General features: G+C 47.3%; 4 protein-coding genes across 4 annotated transcripts; 2 read left to right on the forward strand and 2 right to left on the reverse strand.

Annotated features, from left to right (window-relative positions):
* Positions 1-444: 444 nt before the first annotated feature.
* N7446_011896 (uncharacterized protein) lies at positions 445-1,136 on the forward strand (the record flags this gene model as incomplete). The annotated part of the gene is made up of 3 exons (XM_058520638.1): positions 445-633; positions 697-876; positions 903-1,136. 3 exons carry the CDS (start codon positions 445-447, stop codon positions 1,134-1,136), a joined length of 603 nt encoding a protein of 200 aa, XP_058366924.1.
* Positions 1,137-2,343: 1,207 nt separating this feature from the next.
* Positions 2,344-2,942, forward strand: N7446_011897 (uncharacterized protein; the record flags this gene model as incomplete). Its single annotated transcript, XM_058520639.1, has 3 exons — positions 2,344-2,483; positions 2,536-2,692; positions 2,730-2,942. The coding sequence occupies 3 exons, from the start codon at positions 2,344-2,346 to the stop codon at positions 2,940-2,942; spliced, it is 510 nt and encodes a 169-aa protein (XP_058366925.1).
* Positions 2,943-9,148: 6,206 nt separating this feature from the next.
* Positions 9,149-11,671, reverse strand: N7446_011898 (Ty1/Copia family ribonuclease HI; the record flags this gene model as incomplete). Its single annotated transcript, XM_058520640.1, has 1 exon — positions 9,149-11,671. The coding sequence occupies one exon, from the start codon at positions 11,669-11,671 to the stop codon at positions 9,149-9,151; it is 2,523 nt and encodes an 840-aa protein (XP_058366926.1).
* A 5,569-nt stretch (positions 11,672-17,240) lies between these two features.
* Positions 17,241-18,465, reverse strand: N7446_011899 (uncharacterized protein; the record flags this gene model as incomplete). Its single annotated transcript, XM_058520641.1, has 4 exons — positions 17,241-17,385; positions 17,451-17,792; positions 17,879-18,258; positions 18,319-18,465. 4 exons carry the CDS (start codon positions 18,463-18,465, stop codon positions 17,241-17,243), a joined length of 1,014 nt encoding a protein of 337 aa, XP_058366927.1.
* Positions 18,466-18,857: the final 392 nt, after the last annotated feature.

Consider the following 18,857-nt stretch of genomic DNA (forward strand, 5'->3'; position numbering starts at 1 on the left):
CCAAAATGGTCTTTCATAAGACTGCGCGAACTCCTATATGTTACTTTGGGTTTAGTGTTAACCAAGATATGTCTTTTGCACCATGGCCAGTTCTCTCATAGTGGCATTTGGCATTCACCAAAGTCAGTCCATAGTGGCTGGTACTCACGCTCCCACGTTTATTTCAGTCTTACTGGCGAACGCAATAGTTTGCGCTTCATTCGAGTTGGTGGAATATGTTTCTCGATCAATTTAATATTTCAAAATTCCGCTGATTTGCTCTTTGCTCTGTCGCAGATCTAAATCACTGGCATCTGAACAAGAAATGACAAGTCAGTGGCCATGAGATAAAGAGACTATTGTTTCTCTGGCTCATCCCACCTCTGAAACTCGACCAAGAATTTACCGCAGCGAGCTATGATCTGTTTGAGCTTACGAAGTATCCGTAAACTGCTTTCAAATTGCATGACCCGATTCTTTTCTCCAGGAAGCTCGCGCGAGACCGTTCTATTTGGTGGTCCAGATCCCAATCCAAATCCGTTGAGTGGATTCTCGAAATCCGGTATGCCTAAGATGTCGAAAGAGCAGGTTACCCTTTCTGGTGGCTCAGGTTCTGGTGTTCTTGCCAGAGACTCACCCCCAATTCGCTTGCACGTGGGTCATCCTTACCTCCTCATTGCTACAGAGCTCTAACCAAACAAGACCGTACGAATTTAGTTTCCTCCCAATGAACTCACACTTATGGAAGACATCAAAAGAAGGGGTCTCGATGATGTGGTTTTTGATGCCATTGCTCTTCAAGAGCTTGGCGATCAGCATCAAGCCCAGGATGACCATGGCATCACGCATGAAGCATTCCTAGTGGATCTAGCGGTGCTTGAAGTCGGTATTTCACGGGTCTTAGGAAATATGGGATTACGAAGTTCGTTCCTCTGAGCGGCGATGATCCGATTATTTTGCAACAACCAGTGGAAGATCTCGACTTAAAGAAAGCTCTTTGCTATCAACGCCTACATTCAAAATACTCACAGGAGTATGTAAAAAGGCAGCGTCTCACCGAAATTTTAGGTGTTGAAATGAACAAACTTTGGACTGACTGGTATGATGACTGTCTTAGAGAAATTGGTAACCGCTTTAGAAAGCTCGGTTATTGTTGATCAAAGCAAATGTAATTCATTTCATGTTTACCAATTACGCTGATCACTAGATAGGGCTCAATTCTGGACAAGCAAAAAGTCGAAGTTTGAAGAGTCCATTTCACACATTATGCTTCGATATCGACTCTGGAATATTCCCTTTACTTCACTGTTGTAAGGCCATCTCAAGAAAATAATCAAGCCGTGCGATGCTTCAGAAGAAGAAGTATCAAAATGCCAAGTCATCAGCGCTAGCATTAGAACAGTACCATAACTGAGATCGGGTAATATATTTCCCACGTGGAGGTGTAGGTCATTTTCGAGACAGGGTTCCTGGGATCTCCTGCTTCTCAGAGTGTTGCAGACATCTAGCAACATTTTAGCATTTTGGCTGAGGTTTTCTGAGGGTCTCCATTCCAAGAGTGATGGAGATGCGATGCTCAAGAAGAGCATTACCTCCAAAGCAATTTTTGCCGGCACATAGAGGAGTTGGGCAGGAATCGGGGCGGGCTACTGATGTGAGCATACCATCGTCACCAGAGAGAGGGGCGGATACTCACCATGGCTAGATCTTTGGTAATGACCAGGCGCAGTTGATAGCCACCTTGGACAGTAGAAACATGTCCATTTATAGCCTCCTGGGTTGAATAAAAAGCACCAGCTTAAGCTCGAAACCTCTCCATTGATGCTGTTACCACATACTCGTCTACATGATTTGAATCTGTTTGACAAATTAACTCCATGAAGTGCTTGTCTCTATCTCGCTTCGATTGCTTCTACAAAGCTACATACAAGCATTTTTTGGACCGGAAATCGAGTAGAAAATAAATGAGGACCTAGAGCAAACGAGCTCAATTGCTGCCGGCCCCTATAAGCTGACTAAACCTGCTGTAAATGACCCGGAAAATACTAAATCCTCAAAAGACCTCTACCAATTCGTAATCCAACGGCTGGTTATCAGGGGTGAAGCACTAAAATAATCAACGACCTATTCTGTCAGCGGGTATTGTACATAATGATTATGAGGAAAGAATTAATTAATTTCAGTCACCCTAAATCTCGCGGCGTTGCCTAGACCTGTTGTCCACCGACAGCTTGAATATATATAGTTCTCCTCGCTCTGCACCTATATTTTCCCCAAACAAGTCTATTTTCATTCCTCTATGAGGCCTCTTCCTCGAGCCCTGAACTATAGCAAAATCTCTCAACACAAAGCAGACTTGCCAGAATGTCCTCCCCTTCATTCTTCAACATTGGAATTATCGATGTTAATCCAGAATTTAACCTCCTTTCTAACGTCCCAATGGCCGACCTAAGCCGTGCTTTCTTCATTTGTTGGCAAGAATATTCTACAGAAGGCATGCCACTGTGAGTATCACCCCGCTAGCGCCATAACCTATTTATCTGACGAAAGCGTAAGAGACGAAGAGACTACCACTGGGGTGGAGTTTCGAGAAGAGTCACTCACTCCCCTAGGTTGTTTCATTCCTGCTATATTGCAGGATCCGCTGGTTGTCCGTAATATCCAGAATGATCCGCGCATTGGAGGGCTGAAGCTTGTCGTATATGAGTGTGTCGTCTATCAATTTTTCATAGGCTTAATGACTGACATAGTTATTTATGAAGCAGAAACCAGGGTATATCAAGAGGCCCTTCTTTTCTGTAAGCACAAAGACTGTCCCCTCATACATCCGAAATCAGCTAACATTGCAGGGCATTTTCGATCAAAATGGCTGCTTCGCGGCTCAATGCCCGACCTATCTTGAACTATGTATCCTTTCCGGAACGCGTACGGGATATCATCCTTATACAATCTGCCCTAGGTAACATGTGCTAGCGAGGATATTGGTGTTCTTCCGTATTAAATAGTATTATTAGCTTTGTCGACAATCAACAATCTGAAATATACATTTCGATGTCTTCTCCACAAGTGTACAGCCTCCACAGATCCCTTCGATGAAACGAGATTCACTTTTTTTGATTCCAGTGAGCCTCGCTTTGCGCCTTCAAAAGTTGCTAGATAGGCCTTTGCAGGGGCTTCTCGGGTATCTTGGTGATAGCACGAAAACCACTAACGTAGCACCTTCTCGAGGGTAATTGGTAGCCATTCAAATCCGCAACTTCACCAATCATTCCCGTACTAGACCCTAGTACTCAAAAGGTAGATGCTCCAGGCTGACATAAGTTTGAATGATCATCTGGCAGCCAGATATAGCTTCTTGCCCGGAACAATTGATAGCCATCTAATCTCCGGCTTCGCCGATCAGCCATATCTTAGACCCAGATACCCATACGCTTAACACTCTTAGGCTGGGCCTTGTCCCATGCAGCCTGGCATGGGGGAGCCCTAAGACTGGATGTCGATGTCTTTGTCCCCGTCTAGAAAGATCGATCTTGCTTAATATAGAAAGTTGGCTATCTCGGCCATACTATTTGTACGAGACGATTCCGAAGACCACGCCTAGACTGCGACAAGCACATCATCGTCACCCACTTCTGGTACTTACTTTAGTTCCATGATAAGGTGTGATCGTGACCACCTTGGACAGTATAAATAGGTCCCCTTGTATCCTCCTGGTTTGAATAAAATAGCACCAACAAAGTCTGAAGCCTATATATTGATGCTTTTACCATATACTCGTCCATATTATTTGAATTTGTTTGACAAATCAGCCCCGTGGAGTGCTTGTCTTCTATATCGCTTCGATCGCTTCTACCAAACTGCATGCAGGCATTTTGGAAACCGAAAATCGAGCAGAAAAGAGACGAGGACCTAGAGCAAATGATCCCAAATGCTGCCAACCTCTACAGGTTGACTGAACCTGCGATATATGAGCCGGAAAATACCAAATCTACATCTAGCCTCAAAAGGCCTCTAGCAGTTTGCAATCTAAAGCAAACGGAGAAGGGAAGAGCGTCGCAAATTAGTCTAATTAGAGACTGTTATAGTGAGTTTTTCCTGCTAAGCGCGAAACCTTTGATAATGCCTTCTCACTTTGCAACCTTTCAGAAAACAGACCTCAAACAGACTCTATACAATCATACGGCAACACAGATAGCAACATCATTGTGCTCCCTTACATCCCTCCAAACTTTCGATTTGTCAACGGCAGGATTATTGATGGGGAGCGAGATACACTGATTTCCTAAATGGTCAATCACACATTGGAAAAAAGATCATCCTCGAATATGGTGCTTAGACTTGGTCAGTTTACTGAGCTTCCAGTACATCTCCTTCTGATTTCACTTTATTCTCAGGAGCGTTAATTTTTATTGGCTTCTTGATATCTAAATCTCCGATATCCCCTATTGACTGAGGTGAAATAGTCCCGGAACTTCTGTAGCATAATATACCACCAGAATATGTCAATAATCCAGGCATGCTCTTCCAAGTGATATATCATGATGGACATTGCGAAGTGATTCGCTGTGAATAGTGGGTACATAGGAGACCAGAAATGTGCGAGATAGTTCCGGCTCCACATGAAAAAAGGGACTGGTGAATTGGAATTTTGTTGGAAAACAATGCGCAAACAAAGCGTGTAAGGAAAGAGGGAAAAATGCTTCGCATTGCATGGCAGATGTTTCGTGGCCAAATCAATGATTCTTGGTTCATGTATTACCTGTCAGAGAGCAAAGGTGTCAGCCTACTTCTCATTATTAATGGGTAGTTCTCGATATAGTTAGGTCCCTTTGGAAGCGAGATAATTCCTATAATATCACAAATGAAGGCACAAATATAGTAACCGACAGGAAATATATGCGATAGGTGTGGTATTCTGTTTCTTTTTGGCTCAATAGACACGAGACGTTGCAACTGCCACCAACCGTGCAGACTCTTTTCTTTGGGGTAACAAGTTTCGTTATTATGGGATTCCGTTCGTAATACAGAATGATGCGTAGAGGGATGTCAAAACTTGCTGCTGTATAGCTAAAAGATAGTGACATATATGGCATCCGATGTGAGAAGCGGTGTGATCTGGTGGATGATATTAGCTACGCTTGCTTATCGTAGTTTAGCAATGGTTCTGTCATACCAGTTACTAAGTATGTGTGGTCGCTTTCAGGCATGTCGGTGTGACATTCGTCTCGGAGCCCTGAGTCGAGGTGCACGTCCAAGTCTGTCTCATGCGTTTCCTGGCCGTTTTGCGTCACAGCTCTCTCTATTCCGATATCAAATTCATTTCCTGCACGAGAATCCAAATTTTCCTTCAGGGCATCTCGAGATGCCAGAGAGATATCAGTGCTGGCACCAAATGCTGAGCTGAAGGTCGCTTCTTGATTATACGGCCTCGGCGGAAGGGCACGGGGAAGAGGTTGAGGAGCCACAGAGGCATTATAGGCCCTCCAACAGGAAGCAGGGAGCGCACGCGAGGAAGTCTTTGTAGGAGGGTGAGATTAGAAGCTAATGTTGTCAAGGCTGATATGCATGGCGGTCAAATCAACAGACGGTAAATGAGAAGTGATCAGCGAAATGGAAAAGGAGTGCGAACCGCTTATAAATTATCTGAAATAACTTCTTTAAACAACGCCAAGTAGCTCCGCCGCATCGCCGTATCGCCACTCGGAGGTTGCACATGCCAGCATCCTCATTCAGCTACCATATCTCCTGAGCTACATTGGGATCCATAAGAAAGTGGACCCACAAGCAAAGAGATACAGATACTAGTCAAATGTTCCTTCCCACTCCGCCCCACTATATTGGCCCAACAACCAACCCAAGTTTTTTTTTCACTCCTACACCTCCCCTATTGCTCCGATTGTAATGAAATTAGGACCAAAAAGTAGCAAAACGGCGCAGCTATCTACGTCCCAAAGGTCAGCTATTATCTATGCTCACGAGAATGGCGCTACGCAAGTGCAATTAGCTAATGACTTTGGCTGCTCTCGGCGTACAATCTACAATACGCTAAAACGCTATTCAGAAGGCGAAAAGCTAGAGAATCGCGAAAAAAGCGGCCGTCCCGCTATTATTAGTGAGCGCGCTTGCTCTCATCTCTATTTACAGGCACGTCGGCATCCGTTTTGGACCTATAAACAGCTAAGTGCTGCTACAGCTCAGCATCCGTCACCCTCCACTATACGTCGAATTTTGAAGCGATTCGGACTCGGAAAACGGCGATCGAAACAGAAAATACCAATTAAGCCTCCTCTTGCAAGGAAGAGGCTAAAATTTGCGCGAAAATGGCGACGCGAAAGCTTCCAATCGTGGATCTTCTCGGACGAGTGTTCGGTGCAACGAACCTCGAACTTTGGACCACAATGGTGCTTTCGTACAACCTCGGAGGGCCTTCGTAAGGACCTTGTGAATGCTAAGGCTCACGTTAAAGATATTTCACAAATGGTTTGGGCCGGAATCTGGCTAGGAGGTCGAACAGAATTAATAATTATGGAACGGGACAAAGAATCGCGGTCGGGGAGGGGTTATACTGCGAAGTCTTATATTTCGACGCTCGAAAAAGGTCTGATGCCAATCTACACCCCTAATTTAGTATTTCAGCAAGATAACGCGAGGATTCATCTAGCGAAGGACACGCAAGAGTGGTTTGAAACTCACGGAGTATACGTCGAAGACTGGCCCGCGCACTCACCCGATTTGAACCCAATTGAACCGGTATGGCGCTGGTTAAAAGTGAAGCTTTTTGCATTATTTCCGGAGCTTATTGGCATGGGAAGGTCGGAGGCAGACTGGCATTATTTTAAAAAATGCCTAGTGGAAGCTTGGAAGGCATTAGATCAGGCAAAGATAGATACGCTAATATTGAGCATGGGAAGACGTTTGAAGGCAGTGCGGAAGGCTAAGGGGTACAGTCAACTCTCGCTTATACCACAGCATACTATCCAAGCCAAATTACGTGGTATAATTGAGTTGTGTTTTGGTGAGAGGATGACATAATATTTGACAAGCTAACTCTAAGCCCTAATACCTATTTAGTCTTCCATCCCATCATCTGATCCAAAGTCACCTGACGTTTCTCATCAATCTGAATCCTGCCAAAGTCGCTGATTAAGCTCTCAATTTGTCTAATATGGTCCGAGGTACCCTTTTCTTTGCTACAAACCCATAGTAGGATATCCTGGAGGCTGTCCAATATAGCAGAATTAGACAGAAGCTCAGGTGGGGGCCCATCAATGTCAATATCCTGAATTTCTGAGGTTGTTGGGGCAATATATATATCTTGCTCATTGGTCTCATCTCGCCCTTCAGTCCCATCTTCTAACATGTCTTCGTCCGAAGGGTTCAAAAACTCGTCAAATGGCACAATATCTTTATCACCAAGCTTATCAATTGCTTGATTATATAGACTTTCAATCTCATCACTCAATCCGGGCTCGGAAAATAGTGCAGACTCAGGTGCGGACTCGGGCGCGGACTCAGGCATAGGTATAGACTTTGGACTAATCAAAGTACTTTGTTTAAAGCAATTGATAATCGTTTGGTCTGATACACTTGTTCTCCAAACTTGCGTTACCCAGGTAACAGTATAATAAATGCTCATTCTTTGTTTTGGGTCTATCCCACGATCAAGAAAAGCAATCATATAGCGCATCCATTTCTTCCGATAATGGTGCTTCAAGTTTTGGATAATACCTTGGTCCAAGGGTTGATAAATTGAAGTTGCGTTTGCTGGCAAAAAAACAACCGTAATCCGGGGTGGTGGTGGCGCTCGCTGGAGTCCAATAACATGTGGTGAAGCATTGTCTAAAAGGAGCAAAGCTTTCTTATCTAAGGGAATACGCCCATAGAAAGATCGCAACCAGTCCTCCATAATGTCATGACGCATCCATGCTGCCTTGTTGTGACGCCAAACACATCCCAGAGCTCGGAAATTAACCCCCCGGAGTGCGCGAGGGGTTTTGCTGTGCCAATCAACCATAAAGGGACTCGATCGGAACCATCCGCATTTGATGCAACAACAATAGTGATTCGTGTTTTATCAAGCTTTTTGCCAGCAATTTTTCCCTTTGAAAGACCACCATTTGGCATACGTCGCCAAAATAGGCCAGTTTCATCCATATTGTAGATTTCGGACGGTTTGAATTGATTGCAAATCGATTTGGTGCTTTTGATCTGATCATGTACCGAGGATGGGACTGAGGCAGCTTCTCCGTGGAAAGTATGATATTGAAGAGAGTGGCGTTGTTTGAAGCGAGTTAACCAACCCTCAGAGAATTGAGGTTTGGTCCGATCTTTGTATTCCGGTATTTGTCTCCAAAGCTCAGCTGCTTTAGTTTGGATCAAAGGGCCATTTATTGGTATTCCATTGCCAATATGGTTATCTGCCCAGTCATATAGCTTTTGGTCCAATAATGGCCAATGAGAGGATGAAGATCGTTTGTTTGCCCCTGCAGGGCCCGTATCAAGATAATTGTATTTGGATGAAAGGATCCTTGATATGGTTGACCGGTCAATCACTTGTTTGAATTGGTCCTCAAACCACTTAGCACATGCAGTCTGCGTGGGCTTTGGGCTAGTATTAGACCAAAATGCCCGTAGTGCCTGTTTCTGCGCGTCTGATATACCCAATTTGGTACGCTTTGGTCCCATTCTGACGCGCTTGGGTGGGGTCGGGAGGGTAGGAGAGCTTGTAGATTGAGGCATTCTGATTGGTTGATTGCGCTGACTAAGCAGATTTGAGAGGAAGAAAGTGTGGTAAAACAAAATGTGTTATATTCTGTCAATTTATATGGAAAAAACTGGAATGAAGGGGCCATCCAAGCAAGGGATGTGTTATTATCAAGAATGTGCAATATCCCACCGTGGTATAAGCGAGAGTTGACTGTATATATACAACGAGAAGAACAAGTTGATTTCCAATCAACTTGCTTCTTCGTATACATATCTCGGGACTAATTTCGATGCTTCGGCTTGCTTCCTGATCTGCACCAGCCTCATATCACAACATTCCCCCCTCAGAATCGCTTTGCTGGCAGGGCGATACTGGAATTGCGCAGAGCAGTCAGGCCTCGGTAAAACCACTCAAAAAAACCCCTTTCTGGGAAAACAAAGTGGAAAGAGCGCCTGTGCTGTCTCATGCATATTGCCTTGGAGTCTCTGAGGCGTCGATTCCTAAGAGACTACAAAACTTGACAAAGGACGCAGGCCCCAATGGCTTGGTGAGACCATCTGCGGCCTGTTCCTCAGTTGGAACATATTGAAGCCCAATCTCGCCTGCATCCAGCACGGCTCGCTGATAGTGAAATTTCACTTTGAAATGCTTCGTCCGCTTGTGGAACTCAGGATTGCGAGAAAGTGCAATGGCAGATTGGTTGTCAGCCATGATATTAGTGACCGGAGACCGATATAATTGCGTTTCAGCTAGAAAGGTGCGGAGCCACTGCAGATGCAGAATAGCATTGTACTGTCCGATGTATTCGGCGTGTGTCGTAGACGTGGCCACTTCCCCCTGCCTTTTGGACGACCAGGAAACTGGCGCACCTGCAAGTTGGAATACATAGCCAGACGTCGAGTATGCACCGTCAGTGACGACGGAGCCACCAAAGTCGGCGTCTGTATACCCGATCAGCTGCCCACTGCGGTAGGTAATGCGATGAGATTGCGTGGCTTTGATGTAGCGAAGCAATCGCTGCAGAGCGACTTGGTGGTGCGATTGCGGCTGAGCCGTGAAACGACTCAACTTGCCCAGCGCAAACGCAATATCCGGTCGCGTGCCAACCATCAGATACATCAACGAACCAATGGCAGTCGCATAACGAGCTTTTGCTTCCTCGTCCGGAGGTTCCTCGTCTGGACGATGATTCAGGATGTGCTTGGGATTCATCGGCGTAGACTTCGGTTGACAACTCTCCATGCCAAACTCGGAGAGCACCTTCTGGATGTACTGGTGTTGGTGAATGGACACGGACCCATCGACGTGATAGTCGAACTGGATCCCGAGGAACGAACGCGGGGTGTCCAGATCGTTCAGTCGGAACTCTGTTTGCAATGCTTGTTGCACTTTTTCGATTTCGTGCGTGTTTGCCGCAGCAACAAGGAAATCATCGACATGGACACAAACGACGCAATTCGATTTGTAGAACACACAGTTGTCCGATTGGGCCATGGTGAAGCCATGAGAAGCCAGGACGCGGTGGACGCATTGGTACCAAATCCGCGGAGCCTGCTTCAGCCCATACAGTGAGCGGCGCAGCCGACACACGTACCCTGGCTCTTCAAAGCCTTGGGGCAACTCCATATAAATAGACGAATCGACGTCTCCATGGAGAAATGTGGTGACCGCATCGAATTGGTGGAGTTTCCATCCGCGCAACACGGCGCTGGCTACAATGCAGCGGACGGAGTCCATTCGCGACACAGCAGCAAACGTTTCGTGATAGTCGATGCCATGTTTCTGCCGGTAACCTCTGATGACCAATCGCGCCTTGCGCGTTCCGTTGGCTTTGGTCTTGACGACCCATTTACAGCCAATCACATGATCTCCGGCTGGGATGTCCTCTCGCCGAACCTTTTCCCATGTTCCGTGTTCGAGAAGCGACGCATATTCTTTCTGGATGGCGGCCCACCATTCCAGCTGGGTTGGGCCTGACACGGCCTCGTGGAAGGTCGCCGGGTCGACTTGTCTGGCCGGTGCGGTATTCAATGTGCCTGCCGAGTACACCTTGCCTAGTGACTCCAGGAGTCGCCGCGACGGTCTTCGTCTGCGACCATAGATCGAATACCCAAGATCCGATGTCAAGTCGTTTCCTTGTTGGCTTGGATTGACCACTGGAAGTGTCTCCTCTTCACGCCCAGGTGTCGTTTTCTCTCGCTCACTCGCCAGAGGTACTGGCGATGCCGGTGGTGTTAGCAGCCCTCTGGCTAAACGTGGCATTGATGGAAAGACAGGTGATGGAGGAGCGTTGTCCGGGAGGCCGTTGCCTGTTTCCCCCTCGATGAGTGGCGCCACCGGGGTCCTCTCATCGAACTCGACATCACGGGAAAAGACTGTCTTTCCAGAATGTATCTCATAGAGCTTGTACTGGTTCGGTTCACAATAGCCTAGCAATCGACACTCGGATGATCTCGGTCCGAGTTTTGCTTGATGTTCCTTTGGGATTAAGACCCATGCACGGGAGCCGATCCGTCGCAGATGCAAGAGCGAGGGCGGCTTCCCATATAGAATTTCAAACGGTGTCTTCTTCTGTAAGATCGATGCTGGCGCGCGTAGCTTCAGATAGACCACCGTGTCCAAGAGCTCGACCCACCAGGAAGGAGAAAGGTTCGCATCGGACAGGAGCGTGTTGATCCGCTCCCGGATAGTACGATTGGTGCGTTCGGCCAGCCCATTCTGCCCTTTGCAGTATGGCGGCGATGTGTCGAACTCAACTCCCTGGGATTCGAGATGTGTTCCAATTGGCAGATATTCTCTCCCGTTATCGGTGAGGAATCTTCTGATCTGGGCGCCGAACTGTCGGTGCACCCAGGCCTCAAAATGTCGGAACTTCTGGAGCGCTTCATGCTTCCATCTCATGGCATAGGCCCACGAGCCACGAGAATAATCGTCAGTAAAGGTGATCACGTACCTGGAGCCATCTTTGGCAATCGGCATCTCCATGATGTCCGAATGGATCAATTCAAATATTCTCGTTGAATGCAGACGTGGCCGTCTTGCGCGGGAGTTCCTCTTCTGATGCTGCTTACCCGACATGCACGCCGGGCACTGCGGCGTTGCCAGCAGCTGCGCCTGTGTCAGCGGTCGGTACGGAGTGCCGGTCTGCCGGAGGACCACCCTCAAGTCTCCCCGGTTCAGATGTCCCATCCGAGCGTGCCACAACGCTTCGGAGGCCTGGTCCACTCGCTCGGCGCATCTAAGAAACATAGGCCCCCACGCCCATAGCTGGTGTTCTTTTTTTCAGGGTACCGTCATCGCTAGAGACTCGCACGTCAAATTCTATTTGCTCGATCCAGCCACCGGGTTCGAGGGCGCTATAGCGAGAGTAAACAGATATGAGCGTTGGTGACACAAAAGATCGAGAAATAAGGATTGAAACTCACTCGTAAGCCTGTTTGTATAACTGGTCCCATCCCTCAGGAGGAAAGGCGCCATACATTAGGCGCATATGGATAAAGTCAAACGAGTCTCTCCATGTCCACTCGCGGAGCACATCATCCACTTCGAACACGCAGTTTGGAGGCATCCATGACACTGGCGGGGGAAAAATATCCACGCCGCGGACGGTAGCTAGCCGGTGTCAGCCCAGAACAGAAGGAGTCGTCTCGCGAAATCTAATACCCGACGGATAGCGATCGGCAACATCACTAAGGACTCGTTAATGGTTTTCTTGAAACGTGTTGCTCATCGGATTACATTGCCCAACTCCCTTGACCAGTTCCGATGTCCAGAATATGCTACATTGTGATGTTAACGGGAGTTCAAGTGAGTGTCGCCTTGGGAAGTTCACCTTGGGTGAATCGCCGATAGGGGCGCAGAAAAGAGGATTCGGCTGGTTGAAATCTAGAACAAGAAACACCATATGGCTGAGTTCGTTATAATCACAGACCTTCTATTAGTGAGACATGAAAGATATGAGGATGAGATGCGATTTACCCAATCTCAAACGCCTCAAATTGCTGCTCGTCAGAAGGTCCCCTGGACATGGTTACTTCATATATACACAAACCAATGCTTCGTAACTAACCAATAATCATCTTCTTTTATGGCCTGGTATCTACTTCTCAGGTTAGAATCAGGAAACGAACTTGGGCTGGATTAGACTGACCTTCGGCCGTTTTCTAACCGTCCCCTCGCGATCGAGGACGCAATAGAGGTGGTCTCTCTGAACACGTACTAGAGTGAGAATACGACAGTAGGTATGCTGTAGTTGCACTCACGACTGAAAGTCCTGCGGGTCTGTGCCAAAGCCAATAGCTATAGAGTAGAAGTCCGGGTCCTAGTCGAGACATGAGAATGACCGCATCAGAACGTGAAACACTATTTACCACTGCGATTGGCTCCATATCTTCAGTCGTGGTCGTGATGATTTCCCAAAGACTTGGGTGAAAGCTGTCGACGTCGGAGCAATTTGAGAAAACGGTTGGGCGAAAAATGGAGGCCGGGGAAAGTGGGACGTTGGGGCGAAGTGTGACCAACTCACGCTTATACTAGGTACTAACAAAGAAAAAGGTAAAAAAAGTACCAGGCGGGGAAGGCGGGAGCTGCTAGTGATTAGCCAGGTGTTGACTTGTCAGGGAAGTGGAGCGCCAACTTACTGCGAGGACAGGATAATCACCAATTAATCTACAGTGGTACTTCGGGCGTCGACCGCTGTTCATACCGCCTACTTAACTAGGTCATGAACCTCGCGCGTCTCAACGTGATAGCTAGACCTCGCCAAAATCGCGGGTTGGGTTTCGACCCTTGACCCAAAACCCGCCAAGAAACTTGAATACAGGTAATATATACCATATTACATATCATTAGCCGTGTCACGGGACGACCCCCCACCCTCTCGGGTAGGGGGTGTCCCTCAGCCATAATGCAATTCTCAGCCATAATGCAATTCTCAGCCATAATGCAAATTCTCTACTTTTTCAACTTTACGCGTATTCCTACCCACCAAAAATGCCTAAAAAACCTCGTGATGAAGAGGATCTGCTAGCTAAGGCACTACATGCTTATACTACGCGAGAATTTTCATCCCTACGTAAGGCTGCGGACCATTATCGCGTGTCTTATTCGAAGCTTCGCGGTCGCAAAAACGGACAGACATCTCTCTCCGATCGCCCTACCACCAACAATGCATTGAATTCGAATCAGGAAAATGCATTAATTAGCTGGACCGAATTGCTAAATTCTTGCTATACACCTCCAAAGGCAAAAGACATTGAAATTGCCGCAAATCGCCTATTGAAAATGGCAGGGCCGGAGAGAGTTGTCGGCCCAATGTATAGCTATCGGCTTATACGGCGTCTACCTCCATATATCAAGCTTATTACCCAAAAACCAAAGGAATCTTTACGAATTCAAGCTGAGGATCCTGGAGTTATTAGCCATTGTATGATAGGCTTGAGTATCTCTACTGTGAGCATGGTTTTGAACCTCATGAGATCTATAATTGGGATGAAACCGGCTTCCAAAACGGCGAAGGACTTAACCAACATGTCGTCTCTACGCGTCAAACTGCTAGCATTGCTACTAGAGATCGAGGTGAAACTATTACTGGCATTGAATGTATTGCCGCTGATGGCTGGGTGATGTTTCCATGGTTTCTAGTCAAAGGCAGCGTCCACATAGAAGACTAGTATAGCAATATGTCAACCTCTTCTTCGGCGTACAAAATCATCCATTTAACGTCTAGTGGCTGGACAGATAGTGAGACTGCCTACCGATGGCTCTGCTCGTTTCATGAAGCTACAAAAAACCGCGTACGACGCGGGCGACCGAGGCTTTTGCTAATGGATAATCATGCATCTCATACAACTATCGAATTTCTCGATTTTTGTAAGGAAAACTTGATTATTCCTTGGTATTTCGTACCTCACACGACTCATCTATATCAGCCGCTTGATGCTGAGGCTTTTTTAAGCTTAAAGCATCATTTTAAAATGGCGAATACTGAAGTTATGGCGTAGGGTAGAAGCAATGAAAAACGCGACTTTTTCCGCGAAATTGATGCCGTCCGACACCGCGCCCTAAGGTGCAAAACTATCCAAACCTCGTTTAAATCTACTGGTATCTAGCCACTAGATCCTAAACAAGTTTTGGATAATTTGGGGCAGTATTCGGATGAAGAAACCCTACGCATGTATGACGAGCCGTCACCGTCACCCGCCCGCGAGTTTCCAAGTTTAGCAACAAATTCCCCGCCTAATTCTTATTCGCGTATTGCGAAATTAGAGAAGGCGGTTTTTCCACTACTTGATGACACGAGTCCTGATTTACGGAAAATTCGGAAGCATATACGGCGCGCAATTGATGCCGGAAAATCGTCTCTATACAATGCGGAACTTGCGGAGATGAGCCTTACGCGCGCCCTTAGCCACAAAACGCCTGGAAAAAAACCAAAAAGTAAGCGATGGGTAAAGGGAGCTACGAAAAGTCCCCTTTCATCAATTTCAGGTAATAAGCTAGTACAGCGGAGGTGTGAGAAAGAAGATGAATCGAAGCTTCGTGCTTGGCGGAAAGACGCAGTGAAAATGGCGGCCGATTTGGCGGCTAAGGAATTGGAGGAAACCCTTGAAAATGAGGAGGATGATACATTATTGGCTAATGAGGCTATTGACGGGCTTTATTTCATGGATCCTGGACCTTATACGTCTAGAAAATAAGCTAGAAGTTGAAAAAATTGAAAATTTGCATTATGGCTGAGAATTGCATTATGGCTGAGGGACACCCCCTACCCGCAAGGGTGGGGGGCGGTCCTGTGACACGGCTATATGAGTTACGGTCTGTATTACAACTGTTATTCCGTAATATACGGGCTCATGGGTTCTTGGCGGGTTCGCGGGTACCCGCAGGGTACCCAAAAAAGCAATATGGCGAGGTCTAGTGATAGCATTCACGCCAACGCGTTCTAATACAATTCTTGCATTCTAGTGTTGAAACATGCCTTTGACACCTAGGCGTCTCATGAAGTGATAAGGCCAATTTTTGCTGACCTGCTGGTCAGCCTTCCCAGCGCGTGCAAGGGCTCGATTCGCCCGAGCCCCTGGCAGACCAGGGGTGACAGGCATATTCCAATTATCTATGTGTACAACTCACTGTACCAAAGCTCCCTCCTGATACCCATCGAGAGTACAATTTACCGGTCTGTAGTTGCCACACGGAAAGATCTGCAAGATTCCGTGCTGGATGCAGGAACTGAAGCGGTTTGCGGCTTAAGTGAACCAGCAACTGCCCCGGAACGGCTCGCTAATGTCTCGATTTTCTGGCAATTCGGTGTCACTTTGCCTGTGGCGTTCGTTTGACGTAGACTGGTGTACTACAAATGCTTATTAGGTCACGGTACTCAAAAGAGAACAATATTATATTGAGCCAGCTAGAACTTCCTTTCTCTAGTAGGGTATACTGCCAAGTGGTCTTCTATAAAGCATCTCAATAGAGCGTACGTGAAGGGGCATATGCGTTAGTTAATATGAGGCCCGACTAAGCGGTCCTGATTCCGGACGTGTTAGGTAGGCGAGAGAACAATCCATCAGCCGCTGCCTCATACCCTGCTCCAAATACGTTGGCCAGAGCGGAAGTCCTAAGAGTATAGCAGAAATCCCGTTGCTGTGCATTATAAGAGGCAGTGGATGTTCCCACACGTATGGGGGAAGTCGATAGGAGCCAGGTGGGACGCTAGCGCGCTATTCTGAAGGTATCGCATAGTGAGAAGCGACGGCGCCACTAAATACAGGCACGTTGTCTGGCGCTCACACTCATGGCCGGCGTACATGGTCCCATTTTCAATCGTAGATTATATTCCGAAATCCTCGAGATATAAAAACGACATGAGCCTGTATTTGTGCCGACGGATTATCTCCTGTGTTCGTCTTAGCGTTAGCCAGAACCCTTTAGGACCTCTCTTTTTATGAAGTACTAACTTGCTGAAAAATGGAATTATAGGTGAAAGAAACGGAATAATTACAATTGAAAGCATTTCCAGCTTATCCTGTTCTGAAAGTGAGCTTCGGCATTTAGAGTCACACGCTCCTTCGTATATTGGTCATTCCGCCGGAACTAAGGTCAGAATACAGGAGGTCAAATATGTACTTATGATAACTTACACCAACTATTTGGTTTGTCATGTGACTCTGGATGATTCCTGAGAGTAGTTAGATAGTCCTCGAGGGGTCTCTCTCACAATAAATCCATCATTTATTGCCCGTTTCTTTCCCCTGTCAAGAGAAAGGCACGGACCTAGGGTTTGGGGTGGAGAACAGCTTGTAGGTTAGCCAATAATTTCAGTCCTTACAGTACACCATCTACCGAACTCCACCGCGTCCTCGGCGAAAGTATAAACATCAGGGATTCGGCTGTGTATACAAAGTGTCAACCAGAATTCTCGCAGCGATGCCGCAGAAAAGGTATCATGGGTCACCTATCCCATACTAATTTAGTTTTATGCAAAGTCCAATCCCCTTTTCCAAATCCCAAGCCAAACACCCAGCCACCACCACATATACACACCCAGTGGACATGACTACACCAAACTATCGAAACTGGCATGCTTCCCATCCCGCGACAGATTATCGGGGGTCACTTCACCAACAGTATACTTTACCGACACATCCATCGTCTTAACAATTCCCGCAACCCCATTCTCACTACCACTGCTAATACTCGGACTATCCCCGCCCCGGCGATACTTGCGCATATCGAAGCGGCCGCTACCGCTTCGGCCAATACTCACAGTATTCCCAGCATTCGGTCCGCCATCTCGTATCCGTCGTCCGCGTTGCAGTGCAGCGGCGACATGTTGCTCGTAAATAGCTTCGAGCCAGGGAATCGCCCGCGCGAGCCGCTGGTGCCGATGGCGTAGCTGGAGGTTTCACGGCGGGATGTGCCGAGGAGACGGGGGAGGTATCGGCTGGCAATGGCTTTCATGGAGGGGCCGCAGGCGGTGATCACGGCGACGTTGACTTCGATGGCGGAGCTGCAGAAGCCGATGTTGTAGGTTGGGTCGAGGTTGACTTTGTGGGTGAGGAAAACCTGGGCGAGGATGACGATGCGCCAGACGCCGATGGCGGTTGCACTGTAGGAAGGGGGTTAAATTTAGAATTGCAATTGCGATTGGTTTGAAGCGGATCGTATCGTCTGTTCGAGACACAGGGAACTTACACTCCACCCAGGCATAGGATGACGCAGACGGCAATCTTCCGTCGCAGGGGCATCTGCAGGCTCCACGTGATAATGATGGGAATTGACAGCACCACCAGGTCCGTGAGCAGATTAAGCGCCGCAGTCGACACGTAGAAGCCGCCTTGGTCAATGCACGTGCCGCCTGGAATCGACATATCATAGACATAGGCGATTGGACGACATTGGAAGATATCAACGAATAGTGTCGCGATGAAGAGCCCGACGATGAAAGCCATGGCGCCCCAGATCAGGCCGTTAACCACGCGCGACTGAGATTCAAGCCTACGCAGGAGAAACAAGATGGACAGCTTGACGACGGTCAAGGCGGGATTGTAGACCAGCTGGTTGACATAGTTCCACTGTTCAATGACTCAGGGTAAGTTAGAGCATCCATCGTTGACAGCCGCCAGAATACTGACAATGAACCCCGTCTTGACATCACGGTCTTTTGGAATATCGTGGTAGTGTATCCCGATGTAGTTGGTTTTGATATCTGAGGGCGCTGGGGTCAGTACATGCTGCGAACCTTCTTTTCTTTTGGCATTGGTATACCCACAAATTATCATCCACACACACGTAGCCTGGGCCAGATGCTTCCGCTGGCTGGTTCACTATTCCCCTCCCGCTTGATGCTCGGTTATATATATTGCGGGGCCGATCCCTCAGCTGTTTACATGGGCTTCCAACAGGCAAATCGTGGCAGGTGACCATAACACCACAACGCCCGGATGGAAAGCACTTTAGTATGATTAGAAAGCTCGCATCCACCAGATTCCAAAACTAGTTTTCTTTTTACATATTATTGAAAATTAGTGACAGGGAAGTGAAATACTCTCAGCCAATAGAAACTCGAACGAAAAACCCAGACGAAGGTCACGTGTAGGAAACTCAAGACACAAACAACCAGCGCCACGACGCTTGTTGTACATTGAATGTAGCATCATTAGAATCAAAACAG

This window comes from Penicillium canescens, assembly GCF_028828765.1.
Source record: "Penicillium canescens strain IBT 15451 chromosome Unknown utg000009l_segment0_segment0, whole genome shotgun sequence".
Lineage (NCBI taxonomy): Eukaryota > Fungi > Ascomycota > Eurotiomycetes > Eurotiales > Aspergillaceae > Penicillium > Penicillium canescens.